At 44.9% G+C, this 20,828-nt stretch overlaps 1 protein-coding gene across 1 annotated transcript in view; it reads left to right on the top strand.

The window, feature by feature from the left end:
• Positions 1-20,828, top strand: part of LOC138947862 (kelch-like protein 18) — a 58,848-nt gene that overhangs the window by 10,623 nt on the left and 27,397 nt on the right. Inside the window, exons 5-8 of the mRNA XM_070319422.1 lie at positions 9,230-9,390; positions 10,791-10,927; positions 13,895-14,002; positions 15,885-15,999. Of these exons, the coding sequence (XP_070175523.1) occupies positions 9,230-9,390; positions 10,791-10,927; positions 13,895-14,002; positions 15,885-15,999 (521 nt within the window). The remainder of the gene's footprint in view (positions 1-9,229; positions 9,391-10,790; positions 10,928-13,894; positions 14,003-15,884; positions 16,000-20,828) is intronic.

Here is a 20,828-nt window from a genome sequence, read left to right as displayed (position 1 = left end):
TGGTTTTGTTGGCCAGCTGTTAGTTGCCTTGTGTGTGTTGGTTTTGTTGGCCAGCTGTTAGTTGCCTTGTGTGTGTTGGTTTTGTTGGCCAGCTGTTAGTTGCCTTGTGTGTGTTGGTTTTGTTGGCCAGCTGTTAGTTGCCTTGTGTGTGTTGGTTTTGTTGGCCAGCTGTTAGTTGCCTTGTGTGTTGGTTTTGTTGGCCAGCTGTTAGTTGCCTTGTGTGTTGGTTTTGTTGGCCAGCTGTTAGTTGCCTTGTGTGTGTTGGTTTTGTTGGCCAGCTGTTAGTTGCCTTGTGTGTGTTGGTTTTGTTGGCCAGCTGTTAGTTGCCTTGTGTGTTGGTTTTGTTGGCCAGCTGTTAGTTGCCTTGTGTGTTGGTTTTGTTGGCCAGCTGTTAGTTGCCTTGTGTGTTGGTTTTGTTGGCCAGCTGTTAGTTGCCTTGTGTGTGTTGGTTTTGTTGGCCAGCTGTTAGTTGCCTTGTGTGTTGGTTTTGTTGGCCAGCTGTTAGTTGCCTTGTGTGTTGGTTTTGTTGGCCAGCTGTTAGTTGCCTTGTGTGTTGGTTTTGTTGGCCAGCTGTTAGTTGCCTTGTGTGTGTTGGTTTTGTTGGCCAGCTGTTAGTTGCCTTGTGTGTTGGTTTTGTTGGCCAGCTGTTAGTTGCCTTGTGTGTTGGTTTTGTTGGCCAGCTGTTAGTTGCCTTGTGTGTGTTGGTTTTGTTGGCCAGCTGTTAGTTGCCTTGTGTGTGTTGGTTTTGTTGGCCAGCTGTTAGTTGCCTTGTGTGTTGGTTTTGTTGGCCAGCTGTTAGTTGCCTTGTGTGTTGGTTTTGTTGGCCAGCTGTTAGTTGCCTTGTGTGTTGGTTTTGTTGGCCAGCTGTTAGTTGCCTTGTGTGTTGGTTTTGTTGGCCAGCTGTTAGTTGCCTTGTGTGTTGGTTTTGTTGGCCAGCTGTTAGTTGCCTTGTGTGTGTTGGTTTTGTTGGCCAGCTGTTAGTTGCCTTGTGTGTTGGTTTTGTTGGCCAGCTGTTAGTTGCCTTGTGTGTTGGTTTTGTTGGCCAGCTGTTAGTTGCCTTGTGTGTTGGTTTTGTTGGCCAGCTGTTAGTTGCCTTGTGTGTTGGTTTTGTTGGCCAGCTGTTAGTTGCCTTGTGTGTTGGTTTTGTTGGCCAGCTGTTAGTTGCCTTGTGTGTGTTGGTTTTGTTGGCCAGCTGTTAGTTGCCTTGTGTGTTGGTTTTGTTGGCCAGCTGTTAGTTGCCTTGTGTGTGTTGGTTTTGTTGGCCAGCTGTTAGTTGCCTTGTGTGTTGGTTTTGTTGGCCAGCTGTTAGTTGCCTTGTGTGTTGGTTTTGTTGGCCAGCTGTTAGTTGCCTTGTGTGTTGGTTTTGTTGGCCAGCTGTTAGTTGCCTTGTGTGTTGGTTTTGTTGGCCAGCTGTTAGTTGCCTTGTGTGTTGGTTTTGTTGGCCAGCTGTTAGTTGCCTTGTGTGTTGGTTTTGTTGGCCAGCTGTTAGTTGCCTTGTGTGTTGGTTTTGTTGGCCAGCTGTTAGTTGCCTTGTGTGTGTTGGTTTTGTTGGCCAGCTGTTAGTTGCCTTGTGTGTTGGTTTTGTTGGCCAGCTGTTAGTTGCCTTGTGTGTTGGTTTTGTTGGCCAGCTGTTAGTTGCCTTGTGTGTTGGTTTTGTTGGCCAGCTGTTAGTTGCCTTGTGTGTTGGTTTTGTTGGCCAGCTGTTAGTTGCCTTGTGTGTTGGTTTTGTTGGCCAGCTGTTAGTTGCCTTGTGTGTTGGTTTTGTTGGCCAGCTGTTAGTTGCCTTGTGTGTTGGTTTTGTTGGCCAGCTGTTAGTTGCCTTGTGTGTGTTGGTTTTGTTGGCCAGCTGTTAGTTGCCTTGTGTGTGTTGGTTTTGTTGGCCAGCTGTTAGTTGCCTTGTGTGTGTTGGTTTTGTTGGCCAGCTGTTAGTTGCCTTGTGTGTTGGTTTTGTTGGCCAGCTGTTAGTTGCCTTGTGTGTTGGTTTTGTTGGCCAGCTGTTAGTTGCCTTGTGTGTGTTGGTTTTGTTGGCCAGCTGTTAGTTGCCTTGTGTGTTGGTTTTGTTGGCCAGCTGTTAGTTGCCTTGTGTGTTGGTTTTGTTGGCCAGCTGTTAGTTGCCTTGTGTGTGTTGGTTTTGTTGGCCAGCTGTTAGTTGCCTTGTGTGTGTTGGTTTTGTTGGCCAGCTGTTAGTTGCCTTGTGTGTTGGTTTTGTTGGCCAGCTGTTAGTTGCCTTGTGTGTTGGTTTTGTTGGCCAGCTGTTAGTTGCCTTGTGTGTTGGTTTTGTTGGCCAGCTGTTAGTTGCCTTGTGTGTTGGTTTTGTTGGCCAGCTGTTAGTTGCCCTGTGTGTTGTTTCTCTCTTATCGTCTCTGTGTCCCAAACATCAGTTTTGGGGAAATGCGTTCATCGACGGCTGTTTCTACCATGACAGGTCTGACGGGCAAAAAGTTGAAGACAAAGTTCATTTTGATTTGATGATGGAAAAGACAGCTGGTTCTATTGATTTAGTCGACTGATGAGGTCGTGCCTGAAGGAATAATGAAAGTGAAAATAAAGAAGAAAAGGATGATGACTGTGTCCCGTTGCTTTTAGAGCAACACACCTCCCTGTCAAATGTCACGGTGACACTTGCATTCAAAGCAATAAACTTACCTTGCATTTATTCTGATGTAAGTCAATCTTGTGTGCAATGAAAAATAATGTTTCTGTCTGAATTACGTATTTGCATAACTACAATAATCTCCCCACTTTTCTAATCCTGTTCCTATTTTGCAAACCTGTTGCAATGTGCTTATTCCGCATTATTTTTTATGCAAGTACGTGGCATCACAGAGAGAAAGCCGTTGTTGACATCTTTGATTTGTCAGTTGACGTTGGCAATGAGTGTTTGATGCTGAGTGCAGTATGGAGATGAACAATCAATCTGTCAGTCAAGTTTTTGACAGTGATTTGATTTTTATTGAGTTGGAAAGAAAAGAAGTAGCAATCTGGGCCACACCCGCACTCATTGTTCGGCGGGTTGGGGGGGGGGGGGGGGGGGGGCTGTGGCTACATTATATGCACCAATGCTAACTTTGCATTTACCTAATAACACAGAAAAAGAACATTGCACTTTGTGCACTTGGAAGGTCAGTTGAAAGTCATGCACAATGCCAGTACATTGTCCGCTACACCCAGAGGTCAGTTGAAAGTCATGCACAATGCCAGTACATTGTCCGCTACACCCAGAGGTCAGTTGAAAGTCATGCACAATGCCAGTACATTGTCCGCTACACCCAGAGGTCAGTTGAAAGTCATGCACAATGCCAGTACATTGTCCGCTACACCCAGAGGTCAGTTGAAAGTCATGCACAATGCCAGTACATTGTCCACTACACCCAGAGGTTAAACAAGAAAAGAGAAATAGTTAACGACTTTTGAAATTGTTTGCTTTGTAAACAATCAAAAAGGTTTGTTAAATGTGTGATTTGATTTGATTAATGATTTGAAATGACATAGATGTAGCCAAGTGCACTTCACTACCCTAAACACTCTAATCATCGCATAGCAAAACAGCCTTGTGTACAGTACAAACGGGATAAGCCACCCCATAGCAGACGATGCGATGATGCGCGCTACTTGCTGGCGCAAATTCTAATAAAATACCTTTCTATATATGTTACAGTAAATTCATCAAACCAGTCAATTTGTAAATTCACTCCGTAAATTTACCAATTTACTGAAAAATTCAGGAAATTTACAAATTTACTGAGTTTGACACCCAGGAAATTTACAAATTTACTGAAAATTTCAGTAAATTTACAAATTTACTGGTTTGATGAATTTACTGTAACATATATATCTACCTAACTTCTATCTTTCAAAGTCCCTTTTTTCTTTGATATTGTCCTAATTATATTTAGGTTTGCATAGAAGTCAATGATTAGGCTGGATGGCTGCATATTATTGTGTTATTTACGATAATGCTTTGAACTGACCAAAGCGTCACTTTGACTTTGACCGGTTTTCATGTATCGTTGAGAGAAATTGATTCTCACAAACTCTACTTTGTCTTTTCAATCATTGTTTTGTCATGTTTGTGTCACTATTACATCGTTGCATATGATTTTTGAGTCACTTGAGAAAAAGTGACTCTATGTAATCGGTCAGTGTTAGTCTGTCCGGCCGGCCGTCCGTAGACACCACCTTAACGTTGGACTTTTCTCGGAAACTATCAAAGCGATCGGGCTCATATTTTGTTTAGTCGTGACCTCCAATGACCTCTACACTTTAACGATGGTTTCGTTGACCTTTGACCTTTTTCAAGGTCACAGGTCAGCGTCAAAGGAAAAATTAGACATTTTATATCTTTTCTCGGAAACTATCAAAGCGATCGGGCTCATATTTTGTTTAGTCGTGACCTCCAATGACCTCTACACTTTAACGATGGTTTCGTTGACCTTTTTCAAGGTCACAGGTCAGCGTCAAAGGAAAAATTAGACATTTTATATCTTTGACAAAGTTCATCGGATGTGATTGAAACTTTGTAGGATTATTTTTTTTTTTTTTTTTTTTTTTTTTTTTTTGACCTCAGTTGCATGCAAGGCTGCTTCAACCCATCTTTTTTTGCCTCTTTCGTTTTTTTGTTTGTTTTTTTTTTCTTTCTTTCTTTTTGGGCGGTGAGCATATCCTTCTTCATTGGTCTTTTTTTTTTAATGAAATTTTAATTTTGTTTTCTTTTACATTACAGGTTACATTTCCATTAAATTACTTTTTTATTCAACAACAATTTAACTAATGTTTGCGTGTATGTGCATATGTGTGTGTGTGTGTGTGTGTGTGTGTGTGTGTGTGTGTGTGTGTGTGTGTGTGTGTGTGTGTGTGTGTGTGTGTGTGTGTTGTTGTTGTTGTTGTTCCCATAATTCTGTTATATAATACATTTTCAGCGGGACAATACATAACAAGTTAATTAATCCAATTACAGTACTAGTTTTCAGCACAGCATCATACAGCGCATACATAAATAACTTTACATTAACAGCACAATACTACTAGTTATCTATATTCTTATACACAGTTCAATTTTACTAGAGATTTCGAAGTCGAGCTTGGTTCTGAAATAAGATCTTCATGTTAGTTTTTGGATTTCCGTACTTAAACTGGCTTACGCACATTTTCGATATCAATATAAGGTGATTCATTATGAAGGTTTTCTCTCTGGGGATATCACGTGTGAAATACCCAAAAAGAGCCTCTTCGCAGCTTAACTTTATATTTTTGCCTGTACAGCAGTCCCTGCAATGTACGGCCCCCGGCGTGAGCGGACACCTGACATGTACGGACACATTTGCTCGGCACGGAGTGTTTTCCTTCTATATTTGCCCCCCCTTAAACGGACACCTGCAAAACGTGGACACGGACACTCATTTTCGGTCCCAACAGCAGGTCATACCTCCAATGTACGGACAGGCCATCGTCAAATTTTCACCACAACAAAATCGATAACAGAGCAGGCTCTTGGTACAAAGATCACAGCCGCAATGGCGTGATGACAGTCACTGATAACTTGAGTGCACGTGTACCCATCAGCATCAGGAGGGGGGGGGGAGTAGTTTTGGTCAGGAGTGGAGTACCTACGAAGATGCCAACATGAAACTGCACTGTGCTCTTTATTCTTGTCTGTTGGACGTAAACAACAGAAACCACAGTCGATGAAGGTCCTGAGCGAAAGAGAATGAAAAACCGGCCACAGTTCTCAGCATCGTGTGGATATGTGTGTAACCTCTTTCATTGACCAGTGAGTCGATGCCTAATCTGTGAACCCTTCAGTTGTCTTGCGGCTTTGTCAAACACACAGTCAACTGGTTTTGCTCTGAGTGAACAGTGCAGCTGGCCTCTCTTGGCACAGCCCCAAACAGTACATGGCTAGAGGGAGTGAGAGAGAGGGAGAGGGGGGGTGTGGAGGGGTAGCTGGCTAAACTCTGTGGGGTGTCCGGTGTCACTGCATGTCAGCAGGAAGAGCATTGGAGAAAATAGAGAGGTGTACTCTTCCACACAATTTCCAAGCATCAGTTGTCAGGGCTTGGGGTAGGCATTAGTGATGGAGAGTGGGAGCTAGCTGTGTTATATACAGTGTATTTCCGACTGAAGAGTGAAAAGTCACTGCCATGCCACATGATCGGCATGCAGTCAATAAAGCCAGACAAGAAGAAAATAAATTACATGATTACGACATGCAGCTTTATCTGCTGCTATTTATTCAAACTGGTGTACGGACAGTTTTGCTATGGCCCAAGGGTGTCCGTTCATGAGAGGGACTGCTGTATATTTAAATATGTACCCTTGACATTCCTGCCATATGGGTTGCACTGCTCTACACTGCCAAAAAAAGTGCTCGATGAAGTCGGTTTCGTTACAATACTGACAGAGATTTGTTTAACGAATTCCCATCTTATGTAGCAAAATATTGGTGGGATATATTATTGTGTAAAATTTTCCAATGCAATAGACGAAGACGGGTTTCTGTCGAGCATTCGTTAGCTAATTTCCAGTGTTTATCTTCTAATGTAATATTTAATTTGTTCGACCAAAATCCAGCTGAGCTTGGCTCCTTTATCTCATAATTTAACATCTTTAGGCGGATTTGGCGTGGAGATAATTGTATAAATGGCATATGATCAGAACGGGCCTGACCCGTATCACGCAGGATTATTCTTTACATCAAAGTATTTACATCTGTAGCCTTTTACGAACGTTATCAGAAAAACAAGGGAGATAACTAGCTTTTTCTGTTCGGCAACACACAACTTAACGTTGGGCTTTTCTCGGAAACTATAAAAGTGACCGGGCTCAAATTTTATGTGAACGTGACTCATTGTGTTGTGAATAGCAATTTCTTCCTGTCCATCTGATGCCTCATATAATATTCAGAACTGCGAAAGTGACTCGATCGAGCGTTTGCTCTTCTTGTAGTTTGTTTATACGGATTTGGTTGTAATGAGTGATGCTTGGTTGTAATGAGTGATGCTTGGTTGTAATGAGTGATGCTTGGTTGTAATGAGTGATGCTTGGTTGTAATGAGTGATGCTTGGTTGTAATGAGTGATGCTTGGTTGTAATGAGTGATGCTTGGTTGTAATGAGTGATGCTTGGTTGTAATGAGTGATGCTTGGTTGTAATGAGTGATGCTTGGTTTCTCTGCCAACATTCCTAATTTATGCACACAGGTACTGGCGCCGGAATTTAGCCGATTCCACTTACTTTCGGACTTTGCCGCTTCGTACTAAGTCACTGTATAATTTTCCCCCATGTAACGCATATCATAATGTTTGTCTAGGGTTCTTCTTTTTATTTGTATGATTTATGAATTTGTCCATTATTCCAGTTTGGAGAGTTTTGCAATTTTCTGCACTGAAGTTGGTTCAGTGCCTTCACTAGGACCATTGTTTTTGTATCCTACTAAATAAATATAAGTTTTTCCGAAATGTTATCTATTGCAATGGAAAACTAAAGGTTGTAGCTTTAATTTGATGTATTGTTTGTTAGGATTGGTTATGTATTTGTTTAAATAACGTAGGGTAAAGCATGTGTAAGAAACACAGATTCCGTGTTTCTGGCCGTATTCAGGCCGATTTTCATCCTCACTGGACGGTGCTTTCGCTGCAGTCCGCGCCTGGGCTATAAGTATAGGCCGAACACCGACATAATTATTCATTCGCTCCTAGCAGCTGAACACGACACAACAGTTGATTCTGGTCTACGGGTTTTGCCTTCGGCCTCTACGGTTGCTTGTATTGTTTTTGTGTACAACCAATAAAAAGTTGAAACAAGACGCTTGGACTTGGGCTTCCATCATTACTACCTTCCACTCCTCCACTACATATATATATATATATGAATTTCAAACATATCCAATCACGGTAAACTTTGCTTATTTCCTTACAGAAAGCAGACAGAGAGCTGCACAGTTTGATGCAGTGTTCCAAACCCATGCGGCCGATACAGTCAAAAATGAAATTTCACTCTTAGCATTGGTAGACCCAGCCCAGGGATCGCGTTTACGCACGATTTTTGCGTATTTGACGCATTTTAAAAGTCGCTGACGCGTTTTTTTCGCCGCGCCACGTAATCCATACGCAAAAATATTGTAACTTTTTCTTGTCTTCACGCAGCGCTTTTGCTCTGACTTAATAATCACCCGATCCTGAAACTGACTATAGGGCTCGAGAAGTGACGACACACATGAAATCTGCGCGTCAAAACTAAAGTCCGTTTCTTTTTGCATCGAAGTATCGCAAACAAACGTAACGAGGGTATTACCAGATAATGTCTTGTCGGATAATGAAACAGACATTAGCTGCTCTCCCATCTCGCGCTTCCAAAAGGCGGAAAGTGTGTCTAGTCGTATTAGAGCGGGAAACAAACTCGCAAGGCCCGAAGGTTGGAGACAGCAGGGGTGTTATTCGACAGGCGTGCGCGGAGTTCGACAGGAAAACTCGCCGTATTTAGGTAAGGAGTGTCTTTAAGTCTTTCGTGCGTGTTTTGTTTGTGTCTGTACGTGTTTTCGTAGTACGCAAAAATATTGGTCCGTGACGCGTTTTTTTCGTTTCGTTGCGTATGACTTACGCGTTTTTTGAAAAGCTAGCGCGATCCCTGCCCAGCCATATATGTTCAAAAGCTGTTAATAACATAGGACAACCCCCCCCCCCCCCAAACACACACACACTTAGAATTGGTAGGCCCAGTCAGTCATGTTTAACGCTGTACAGTACACTCATCTGAACAGAAGACAAGGTATCGTAAGCAATACAGATGTTTACCGGAGGATCTTGACACAAAAAAGCCAGTATGTACAGATGTTTACCGGAGGATCTTGACACAAAGAAGCCAGTATGTACAGATGTTTACCGGAGGATCTTGACACAAAGAAGCCAGTATGTACAGATGTTTACCGGAGGATCTTGACACAAAGAAGCCAGTATGTACAGATGTTTACCGGAGGATCTTGACACAAAGAAGCCAGTATGTACAGATGTTTACCGGAGGATCTTGACACAAAGAAGCCAGTATGAAGAAAAATGTGGGATGGTAGCGGGATAGTATGGTTTGATGGGAGGCTCATACATCAGACTCTCTTGTCCAGGTGTTTGAAGCAGTACTGGACTGGATCCGCCACAGAGAGAACGTGAAGAAGGGGGACATTGCTGAGCTGATGGTTTGTTTTGTTTTGTCAGGTGTTTGATGATTTGTTTTGTCAGGTGTTTGAAGCAGTACTGGACTGGATCCGCCACAGAGAGAGCGTGAGGAAGGGGGACATTGCTGAGCTGATGGTTCAGGTTCGATTACCGCTGTTGACACCGCCGTACCTCAGCGACCGCGTGGCCACGGAGAACATCATCAAGAACTCTCTGCAGTGCAGGTAGGGGGTCCCTGGGTGTCTGTCCCTCTCTTTCCCTCTCCCCCTACACTGTTCGTTGTCTGTCCCTCTCTTTCCTACACTGTTCGTTGTGTGTCCCTCTCTTTCCCTCTCCCCCTACACTGTTCGTTGTCTGTCCCTCTCTTTCCCTGTCCCCCTACACTGTCCCTCTCTTTCCCTCTCCCCCTACACTGTTCGTTGTGTGTCCCTCTCTTTCCCTCTCCCCCTACACTGTGTTCGTTGTCTGTCCCTCTCTTTCCCTCCCCCCCTACACTGTCCCTCTCTTTCCCTCTCCCCCCCCTACACTGTTCGTTGTGTGTCCCTCTCTTTCCCTCTCCCCCCCCCTACACTGTTCGTTGTGTGTCCCTCTCTTTCCCTCTCCCCCCCCTACACTGTTCGTTGTGTGTCCCTCTCTTTCCCTCTCCCCCTACACTGTTTGTTGTGTGTCCCTCTCTTTCCCTCTCCCCCCCCCTACACTGTTCGTTGTGTGTCCCTCTCTTTCCCTCTCCCCCTACACTGTTCGTTGTCTGTCCCTCTCTTTCCCTCTCCCCCCCCTACACTGTTCGTTGTGTGTCCCTCTCTTTCCCTCTCCCCCTACACTGTTCGTTGTGTGTCCCTCTCTTTCCCTCTCCCCCTACACTGTTCGTTGTCTGTCCCTCTCTTTCCCTCTCCCCCTACACTGTTCGTTGTGTGTCCCTCTCTTTCCCTCTCCCCCTACACTGTTCGTTGTGTGTCCCTCTCTTTCCCTCTCCCCCTACACTGTGTTCGTTGTGTGTCCCTCTCTTTCCCTCTCTTTCCCTCTCTTTCCCTCTCCCCCTACACTGTTCGTTGTGTGTCCCTCTCTTTCCCTCTCCCCCTACACTGTTCGTTGTCTGTCCCTCTCTTTCCCTCTCCCCCTACACTGTGTTCGTTGTGTGTCCCTCTCTTTCCCTCTCCCCCTACACTGTTTGTTGTGTGGATATTGAGGGGTGAGAGCTATGCGGCTCTTGGTGATAGAAGGAGGGGAGGTTTTGAATTTGAACAAACAAAATGGGATTCTCTATGTCCATGTTCTATGGTGTCATTATGCATGCATGAGCCAACATTTTACTGTCAGCATTTGTTTCTATAAGGAACTCGAGAATTTTTACAATTCAACTGGATAAAAATACATTCCCAAAGCTTGACTGAATTGTGAAACAGAATTTGTTTGTGAGAAATATTTTGTCTTTGATCCAGACAAGAAGACATATGTAACTGTCAACATTGAAACCAAGTCCAGTACAAAACATTGACTTTTTCTTGGGTTTTGTAAACAATCAAATCTTGAGAGTTACCTTGAAAAGTGTGCCCAATACCATGGATGTCCACATATTATAATATATAGGTGTCAGAGTTGTAACGACTGATAACAATTGTTTCAGAGACCTACTGGATGAGGCGAGGGACTACCTACTGATGCCCGAGCGACGCACACTGCTGCAGACGTTTAAGACGCGACCTCGCTGCTGTACAGATATTCCTGGCGTCGTCTACGCTATAGGGGGCCTCACACCCAGCGGTAGGTCTGGCCTAATCTCTTGCTTGTATTGCTATGTTCTCGCTGCTGTACAGATATTCCTGGCGTCGTCTACGCTATAGGGGGCCTCACACCCAGCGGTAGGTCTGGCCTAATCTTTTGCTTGTATTGCTATGTTCTCGCTGCTGTACAGATATTCCTGGCATCGTCTACGCTATAGGGGGCCTCACACCCAGCGGTAGGTCTGGCCTAATCTCTTGCTTGTATTGCTATGACCTCGCTGCTGTACAGATATTCCTGGCGTCGTCTACGCTATAGGGGGCCTCACACCCAGCGGTAGGTCTGGCCTAATCTCTTGCTTGTATTGCTATGTTCTCGCTGCTGTACAGATATTCCTGGCGTCGTCTACGCTATAGGGGGCCTCACACCCAGCGGTAGGTCTGGCCTAATCTCTTGCTTGTATTGCTATGACCTCGCTGCTGTACAGATATTCCTGGCGTCGTCTACGCTATAGGGGGCCTCACACCCAGCGGTAGGTCTGGCCTAATCTCTTGCTTGTATTGCTATGTTCTCGCTGCTGTACAGATATTCCTGGCGTCGTCTACGCTATAGGGGGCCTCACACCCAGCGGTAGGTCTGGCCTAATCTCTTGCTTGTATTGCTATGTTCTCGCTGCTGTACAGATATTCCTGGCGTCGTCTACGCTATAGGGGGCCTCACACCCAGCGGTAGGTCTGGCCTAATCTCTTGCTTGTATTGCTATGTTCTCGCTGCTGTACAGATATTCCTGGCGTCGTCTACGCTATAGGGGGCCTCACACCCAGCGGTAGGTCTGGCCTAATCTCTTGCTTGTATTGCTATGTTCTCGCTGCTGTACAGATATTCCTGGCGTCGTCTACGCTATAGGGGGCCTCACACCCAGCGGTAGGTCTGGCCTAATCTCTTGCTTGTATTGCTATGACCTCGCTGCTGTACAGATATTCCTGGCGTCGTCTACGCTATAGGGGGCCTCACACCCAGCGGTAGGTCTGGCCTAATCTCTTGCTTGTATTGCTATGACCTCGCTGTTTTAAGACCTCCAAAGGCAGAGATGTGGGCCAAAGTTTGGGGATGATAAGTCAAACATACCAAGCCCTCCGAGTTGACAACTTAAAAACAAAAACTGAGACTACAAATACACCAGAACCACACACACACACACACAAAATCTAAAAAAAACAACACACACCTGGAAAAATAGTCTTAAATGGAGGTGATAGAACAGATTTTATGAGGAAAATATCTGAGGAAACAGACGTCTTAAATCATCAGGTGTTATATATGAACAGGCCGGGGAATTCTCATCTGATCCATGTGTTTCTTCCAACAAGTGAAAGTTTAATTTTAACCCTGGATAAAAAGATCATTGAATATGGACTAAGTAAGCAATGGGCTATGGTACACTGTCCACAAACAAGCAATGTGCTATGGTACACTGTCCACAAACAATTACATTTCCTCCCAAGAGAGCCCTCCTGATACCTCCAAAATGCCCAACACTAATTTCGGTTAGGCACCCCAGCGGGACATTGCCCCCGCATCCCACCAGGGCATTGACGACCCCGGCCTACTTCAAGCCAGTAGTTCCCCAGTTTGTATGAGACGGCCTACTTCAAGCCAGTAGTTCCCCAGTCTGTATGAGACGGCCTACTTCAAGCCAGTAGTTCCCCAGTCTGTATGAGACGGCCTACTTCAAGCCAGTAGTTCCCCAGTCTGTATGAGACGGCCTACTTCAAGCCAGTAGTTTCCCAGTCTGTATGAGACGGCCTACTTCAAGCCAGTAGTTCCCCAGTCTGTATGAGACGGCCTACTTCAAGCCAGTAGTTCCCCAGTCTGTATGAGACAGGTTTTGCCATAATTGCATGGCTATGCCTGAAGCTGTTATTGTGACATTTTGAGCAGTGCTCTACCAGACATTGTGACATTTTGAGCAGTGCTCTACCAGACATTGTGACAGTTTGAGCAGTGCTCTACCAGACATTGTGACATTTTGAGCAGTGCTCTACCAGACATTGTGACATTTTGAGCAGTGCTCTACCAGACATTGTGACAGTTTGAGCAGTGCTCTACCAGACATTGTGACATTTTGAGCAGTGCTACCAGACATTGTGACAGTTTGAGCAGTGCTCTACCAGACATTGTGACATTTTGAGCAGTGCTACCAGACATTGTGACATTTTGAGCAGTGCTACCAGACATTGTGACATTTTGAGCAGTGCTCTACCAGACATTGTGACATTTTGAGCAGTGCTACCAGACATTGTGACATTTTGAGCAGTGCTCTACCAGACATTGTGACATTTTGAGCAGTGCTCTACCAGACATTGTGACATTTTGAGCAGTGCTCTACCAGACATTGTGACATTTTGAGCAGTGCTACCAGACATTGTGACATTTTGAGCAGTGCTACCAGACATTGTGACATTTTGAGCAGTGCTCTACCAGACATTGTGACAGTTTGAGCAGTGCTCTACCAGACATTGTGACATTTTGAGCAGTGCTCTACCAGACATTGTGACATTTTGAGCAGTGCTCTACCAGACATTGTGACATTTTGAGCAGTGCTACCAGACATTGTGACATTTTGAGCAGTGCTCTACCAGACATTGTGACATTTTGAGCAGTGCTCTACCAGACATTGTGACATTTTGAGCAGTGCTACCAGACATTGTGACATTTTGAGCAGTGCTACCAGACATTGTGACATTTTGAGCAGTGCTACCAGACATTGTGACATTTTGAGCAGTGCTACCAGACATTGTGACATTTTGAGCAGTGCTACCAGACATTGTGGCAAAGTAAAGAAAATGTGCACATTTTGGAAGATTATATCAGAGATTATATCAGAGATTATATCAGAGATTATATTTGAACAGGTACATGTTGCTTCTAAGATTTCCTGCTTGCTTTTTTCATATATTTGTCTGAATTTGTTTTTCAAAGGATGTTCACTGGGTTTTGTGTGTGCAGGGAGTTCGCTGAACACGACAGAGATGTACGACCCGGTGACAGGCAAATGGGCGGTGACCGAATCCATGGTAACCACTCGCAGTCGCGTGGGAACGGCCGTCATGAATGGTGGGTGGAAGTTTGTGCTGTCTAGAGGCGGGGGTGGGATGGGCATGTTAGCTCAGTTGAAGTGCTTCCGCCTTCCAGATAGCAGTTGCAAGGTTCAAATCCCGACAGTCAGCATCATTCATCCCAGAAGACAGAGTATAGCTGCCTTACTTAAGGGGGAAAAAAACACATCACCAATATACTGTAAAAGTTCGCTTATAAAAATGTGCGTGTATGTGGGAGTGTGTGTATATATGTGTGAGAGATAGAGTGTATATGTGTGATTGCCAGTGGATAATAATAATAATAATAATAAGGCAAACTTTTATAGCGCTATTCTAGAAAAATGTCTACTCTTAGCGCTTTACAATACATACATCGACCAAGCATACTATACACGCACAGGCAAAGAGGATCTGTGCATGCATACCTTCACACAAGAATTGTTATTGTTTCTGTGAAACTGAATGTTTATTTTACAAGAAACATAGATTGTCTGTTGTGACAAGTACAGTGGCTAGTCTGTTGTGACAAGTACAGTGGCTTGTCTGTTGTGACAAGTACAGTGGCTTGTCTGTTGTGACAAGTACAGTGGCTTGTCTGTTGTGACAAGTACAGTGGCTTGTCTGTTGTGACAAGTACAGTGGCTTGTCTGTTGTGACAAGTACAGTGGCTTGTCTGTTGTGACAAGTACAGTGGCTTGTCTGTTGTGACAAGTACAGTGGCTTGTCTGTTGTGACAAGTACAGTGGCTTGTCTGTTGTGACAAGTACAGTGGCTAGTCTGTTGTGACAAGTACAGTGGCTTGTCTGTTGTGACAAGTACAGTGGCTAGTCTGTTGTGACAAGTACAGTGGCTAGTCTGTTGTGACAAGTACAGTGGCTAGTCTGTTGTGACAAGTACAGTGGCTTGTCTGTTGTGACAAGTACAGTGGCTTGTCTGTTGTGACAAGTACAGTGGCTAGTCTGTTGTGACAAGTACAGTGGCTTGTCTGTTGTGACAAGTACAGTGGCTTGTCTGTTGTGACAAGTACAGTGGCTTGTCTGTTGTGACAAGTACAGTGGCTAGTCTGTTGTGACAAGTACAGTGGCTTGTCTGTTGTGACAAGTACAGTGGCTAGTCTGTTGTGACAAGTACAGTGGCTAGTCTGTTGTGACAAGTACAGTGGCTAGTCTGTTGTGACAAGTACAGTGGCTTGTCTGTTGTGACAAGTACAGTGGCTTGTCTGTTGTGACAAGTACAGTGGCTTGTCTGTTGTGACAAGTACAGTGGCTTGTCTGTTGTGACAAGTACAGTGGCTAGTCTGTTGTGACAAGTACAGTGGCTTGTCTGTTGTGACAAGTACAGTGGCTTGTCTGTTGTGACAAGTACAGTGGCTTGTCTGTTGTGACAAGTACAGTGGCTTGTCTGTTGTGACAAGTACAGTGGCTTGTCTGTTGTGACAAGTACAGTGGAACCCCCCTTTGAGACCTCAACAAGTCTGACAAAATCGGGTCTTTAAAAGGAGGGAGCTTAAAACGGGGGTAAGTTTACAAAGGCTTTGAACAGAAAGTCTGAGAAAAGAGAGTCTTAAAAAGGAGGGAGTCTTAAATTGGGGGGTCTTAAAATGGGGGTTCTACTGTAAAAAGTGTGTGTGTTGCAGGCAAGCTGTACGCTATCGGCGACTACAACAGTCATGTTGATTTCACAAGTAACAAGTGTGTGTTCTGCAGGCAAGCTGTACGCTATCGGCGGCTACAACATGTTGATTTGACAAGTAACAAGTGTGTGTTGCATGCAAGCTGTACGCTATCGGCGGCTACAAGATGTTGATTTGACAAGTAACAAGTGTGTGTTGCAGGCAAGCTGTACGCTATCGGCGGCTACAACATGTTGATTTGACAAGTAACAAGTGTGTGTTGCAGGCAAGCTGTACGCTATCGGCGGCTACAACGGGTCGGACCGACTGTGCACGGTAGAGATGTTTGATCCTGCAACACGGGCCTGGAAGATGGTCGGCCCCATGAACTGCAAGCGCAGGTAAGGTTGACACTGAGCTTTAAGTGATGGTTACAGTAGGAGAGGGGATGAGAAGAGAGTGGTAAGGTTGACACTCAGCTTTAAGTGATGGTTGACTCTCAGCTTTAAGTGATGGTTACAGTAGGAGAGGGGATGAGTGGTAAGGTTGTCACTCAGCTTTAAGTGATGCTTACAGTAGGAGAGGGGATGAGTGGTAAGGTTGACACTCAGCTTTAAGTGATGGTTACAGTAGGAGAGGGGATGAGTGGTAAGGTTGTCACTCAGCTTTAAGTGATGCTTACAGTAGGAGAGGGGATGAGTGGTAAGGTTGACACTCAGCTTTAAGTGATGGTTACAGTAGGAGAGGGGATGAGTGGTAAGGTTGTCACTCAGCTTTAAGTGATGCTTACAGTAGGAGAGGGGATGAGTGGTAAGGTTGACACTCAGCTTTAAGTGATGGTTACAGTAGGAGAGGGGGTGAGAAGAGAGTGGTAAGGTTGACACTCAGCTTTAAGTGATGGTTACAGTAGGAGAGGGGATGAGAAGAGACTGTTATGGTTGACACTCAGCTTTAAGTGATGGTTAAGGGAGGAGAGGGGATGAGAAGAGAGTGGTAAGGTTGACACTCAGCTTTAAGTGATGGTTACAGTAGGAGAGGGGATGAGAAGAGAGTGGTAAGGTTGACACTCAGCTTTAAGTGATGGTTACAGTAGGAGAGGGGATGAGAAGAGAGTGGTAAGGTTGACACTCAGCTTTAAGTGATGGTTACAGTAGGAGAGGGGATGAGAAGAGAGTGGTAAGGTTGACACTCAGCTTTAAGTGATGGTTACAGTAGGAGAGGGGATGAGAAGAGAGTGGTAAGGTTGTCACTCAGCTTTAAGTGATGGTTACAGTAGGAGAGGGGATGAGAAGAGAGTGGTAAGGTTGACACTCAGCTTTAAGTGATGGTTACAGTAGGAGAGGGGATGAGAAGAGAGTGGTAAGGTTGTCACTCAGCTTTAAGTGATGGTTACAGTAGGAGAGGGGATGAGTGGTAAGGTTGACACTCAGCTTTAAGTGATGGTTACAGTAGGAGAGGGGATGAGAAGAGAATGGTAAGGTTGACACTCAGCTTTAAGTGATGGTTACAGTAGGAGAGGGGATGAGAAGAGAATGGTAAGGTTGACACTCAGCTTTAAGTGATGGTTACAGTAGGAGAGGGGATGAGAAGAGAGTGGTAAGGTTGACACTCAGCTTTAAGTGATGGTTAAGGGAGGAGAGGGGATGAGAAGAGAGTGGTAAGGTTGACACTCAGCTTTAAGTGATGGTTACAGTAGGAGAGGGGATAAGAAGAGAGTGGTAAGGTTGTCACTCAGCTTTAAGTGATGGTTACAGTAGGAGAGGGGATGAGTGGTAAGGTTGACACTCAGCTTTAAGTGATGGTTACAGTAGGAGAGGGGATGAGAAGAGAATGGTAAGGTTGACACTCAGCTTTAAGTGATGGTTACAGTAGGAGAGGGGATGAGAAGAGAATGGTAAGGTTGACACTCAGCTTTAAGTGATGGTTACAGTAGGAGAGGGGATGAGAAGAGACTGGTAAGGTTGACACTCAGCTTTAAGTGATGGTTAAGGGAGGAGAGGGGATGAGAAGAGAGTGGTAAGGTTGACACTCAGCTTTAAGTGATGGTTACAGTAGGAGAGGGGATGAGAAGAGAGTGGTAAGGTTGACACTCAGCTTTAAGTGATGGTTACAGTAGGAGAGGGGATGAGAAGAGAGTGGTAAGGTTGACACTCAGCTTTAAGTGATGGTTAAGGGAGGAGAGAGGATGAGAAGAGAGTGGTAAGGTTGTCACTCAGCTTTAAGTGATGGTTACAGTAGGAGAGGGGATGAGAAGAGACTGGTAAGGTTGACACTCAGCTTTAAGTGATGGTTAAGGGAGGAGAGAGGATGAGAAGAGAGTGGTAAGGTTGTCACTCAGCTTTAAGTGATGGTTACAGTAGGAGAGGGGATGAGAAGAGAGTGGTAAGGTTGACACTCAGCTTTAAGTGATGGTTACAGTAGGAGAGGGGATGAGAAGAGAGTGGTAAGGTTGTCACTCAGCTTTAAGTGATGGTTACAGTAGGAGAGGGGATGAGAAGAGAGTGGTAAGGTTGACACTCAGCTTTAAGTGATGGTTACAGTAGGAGAGGGGATGAGAAGAGAGTGGTAAGGTTGACACTCAGCTTTAAGTGATGGTTACAGTAGGAGAGGGGATGAGAAGAGAGTGGTAAGGTTGACACTCAGCTTTAAGTGATGGTTAAGGGAGGAGAGAGGATGAGAAGAGAGTGGTAAGGTTGTCACTCAGCTTTAAGTGATGGTTACAGTAGGAGAGGGGATGAGAAGAGAGTGGTAAGGTTGTCACTCAGCTTTAAGTGATGGTTACAGTAGGAGAGAGGATGAGAAGAGAGTGGTAAGGTTGACACTCAGCTTTAAGTGATGGTTACAGTAGGAGAGGGGATGAGAAGAGAGTGGTAAGGTTGTCACTCAGCTTTAAGTGATGGTTACAGTAGGAGAGGGGATGAGAAGAGAGTGGTAAGGTTGTCACTCAGCTTTAAGTGATGGTTACAGTAGGAGAGGGGATGAGAAGAGAGTGGTAAGGTTGACACTCAGCTTTAAGTGATGGTTACAGTAGGAGAGGGGATGAGAAGAGACTGGTAAGGTTGACACTCAGCTTTAAGTGATGGTTACAGTAGGAGAGGGGATGAGAAGAGAGTGGTAAGGTTGACACTCAGCTTTAAGTGATGGTTACAGTAGGAGAGGGGATGAGAAGAGAGTGGTAAGGTTGACACTCAGCTTTAAGTGATGGTTACAGTAGGAGAGGGGATGAGAAGAGACTGGTAAGGTTGACACTCAGCTTTAAGTGATGGTTAAGGGAGGAGAGGGGATGAGAAGAGAGTGGTAAGGTTGTCACTCAGCTTTAAGTGATGGTTACAGTAGGAGAGGGGATGAGAAGAGACTGGTAAGGTTGTCACTCAGCTTTAAGTGATGGTTACAGTAGGAGAGTGGATGAGAAGAGACTGGTAAGGTTGACACTCAGCTTTAAGTGATGATTAAGGGAGGAGAGAGGATGAGAAGAGAGTGGTAAGGTTGTCACTCAGCTTTAAGTGATGGTTACAGTAGGAGAGGGGATGAGAAGAGAGTGGTAAGGTTGACACTCAGCTTTAAGTGATGGTTACAGTAGGAGAGGGGATGAGAAGAGAGTGGTAAGGTTGACACTCAGCTTTAAGTGATGGTTACAGTAGGAAAGGGGATGAGAAGAGAGTGGTAAGGTTGTCACTCAGCTTGAAGTGATGGTTACAGTAGGGGAGGGGATGAGAAGAGAGTGGTAAGGTTGTCACTCAGCTTTAAGTGATGGTTAAGGGAGGAGAGAGGATGAGAAGAGACGGGTAAGGTTGACACTCAGCTTTAAGTGATGGTTACAGTAGGAGAGTGGATGAGAAGAGACTAGTAAGGTTGACACTCAGCTTTAAGTGATGGTTAAGGGAGGAGAGAGGATGAGAAGAGAGTGGTAAGGTTGTCACTCAGCTTTAAGTGATGGTTACAGTAGGAGAGGGGATGAGAAGAGAGTGGTAAGGTTGACACTCAGCTTTAAGTGATGGTTACAGTAGGAGAGGGGATGAGAAGAGACTGGTAAGGTTGACACTCAGCTTTAAGTGATGGTTAAGGGAGGAGAGAGGATGAGAAGAGAGTGGTAAGGTTGACACTCAGCTTTAAGTGATGGTTACAGTAGGAGAGGGGATGAGAAGAGACTGGTAAGGTTGACACTCAGCTTTAAGTGATGGTTAAGGGAGGAGAGAGGATGAGAAGAGAGTGGTAAGGTTGACACTCAGCTTTAAGTGATGGTTACAGTAGGAGAGGGGATGAGTGGTAAAGTTGACACTCAGCTTTAAGTGATGGTTACAGTAGGAGAGGGGATGAGAAGAGAGTGGTAAGGTTGACACTCAGCTTTAAGTGATGGTTACAGTAGGAGAGGGGATGAGAAGAGAGTGGTAAGGTTGTCACTCAGCTTTAAGTGATGGTTACAGTAAGAGAGGGGATGAGAAGAGAGTGGTAAGGTTGACACTCAGCTTTAAGTGATGGTTACAGTAGGAGAGGGGATGAGAAGAGACTGGTATGGTTGACACTCAGCTTTAAGTGATGGTTACAGTAGGAGAGGGGATGAGAAGAGAGTGGTAAGGTTGTCACTCAGCTTTAAGTGATGGTTACAGTAGGAGAGGGGATGAGAAGAGAGTGGTAAGGTTGACACTCAGCTTTAAGTGATGGTTACAGTAGGAGAGGGGATGAGAAGAGACTGGTATGGTTGACACTCAGCTTTAAGTGATGGTTACAGTAGGAGAGGGGATGAGTGGTAAGGTTGACACTCAGCTTTAAGTGATGGTTACAGTAGGAGAGGGGATGAGAAGAGACTGGTAAGGTTGACACTCAGCTTTAAGTGATGGTTAAGGGAGGAGAGGGGATGAGAAGAGAGTGGTAAGGTTGACACTCAGCTTTAAGTGATGGTTACAGTAGGAGAGGGGATGAGAAGAGACTGGTAAGGTTGACACTCAGCTTTAAGTGATGGTTAAGGGAGGAGAGAGGATGAGAAGAGAGTGGTAAGGTTGTCACTCAGCTTTAAGTGATGGTTACAGTAGGAGAGGGGATGAGAAGAGAGTGGTAAGGTTGACACTCAGCTTTAAGTGATGGTTACAGTAGGAGAGGGGATGAGAAGAGAGTAGTAAGGTTGACACTCAGCTTTAAGTGATGGTTACAGTAGGAGAGGGGATGAGAAGAGACTGGTATGGTTGACACTCAGCTTTAAGTGATGGTTACAGTAGGAGAGGGGATGAGAAGA

Source organism: Littorina saxatilis, linkage group LG14 (assembly GCF_037325665.1).
Source record: "Littorina saxatilis isolate snail1 linkage group LG14, US_GU_Lsax_2.0, whole genome shotgun sequence".
Lineage (NCBI taxonomy): Eukaryota > Metazoa > Mollusca > Gastropoda > Littorinimorpha > Littorinidae > Littorina > Littorina saxatilis.
This window is presented reverse-complemented; position numbering and strand designations above follow the sequence as displayed.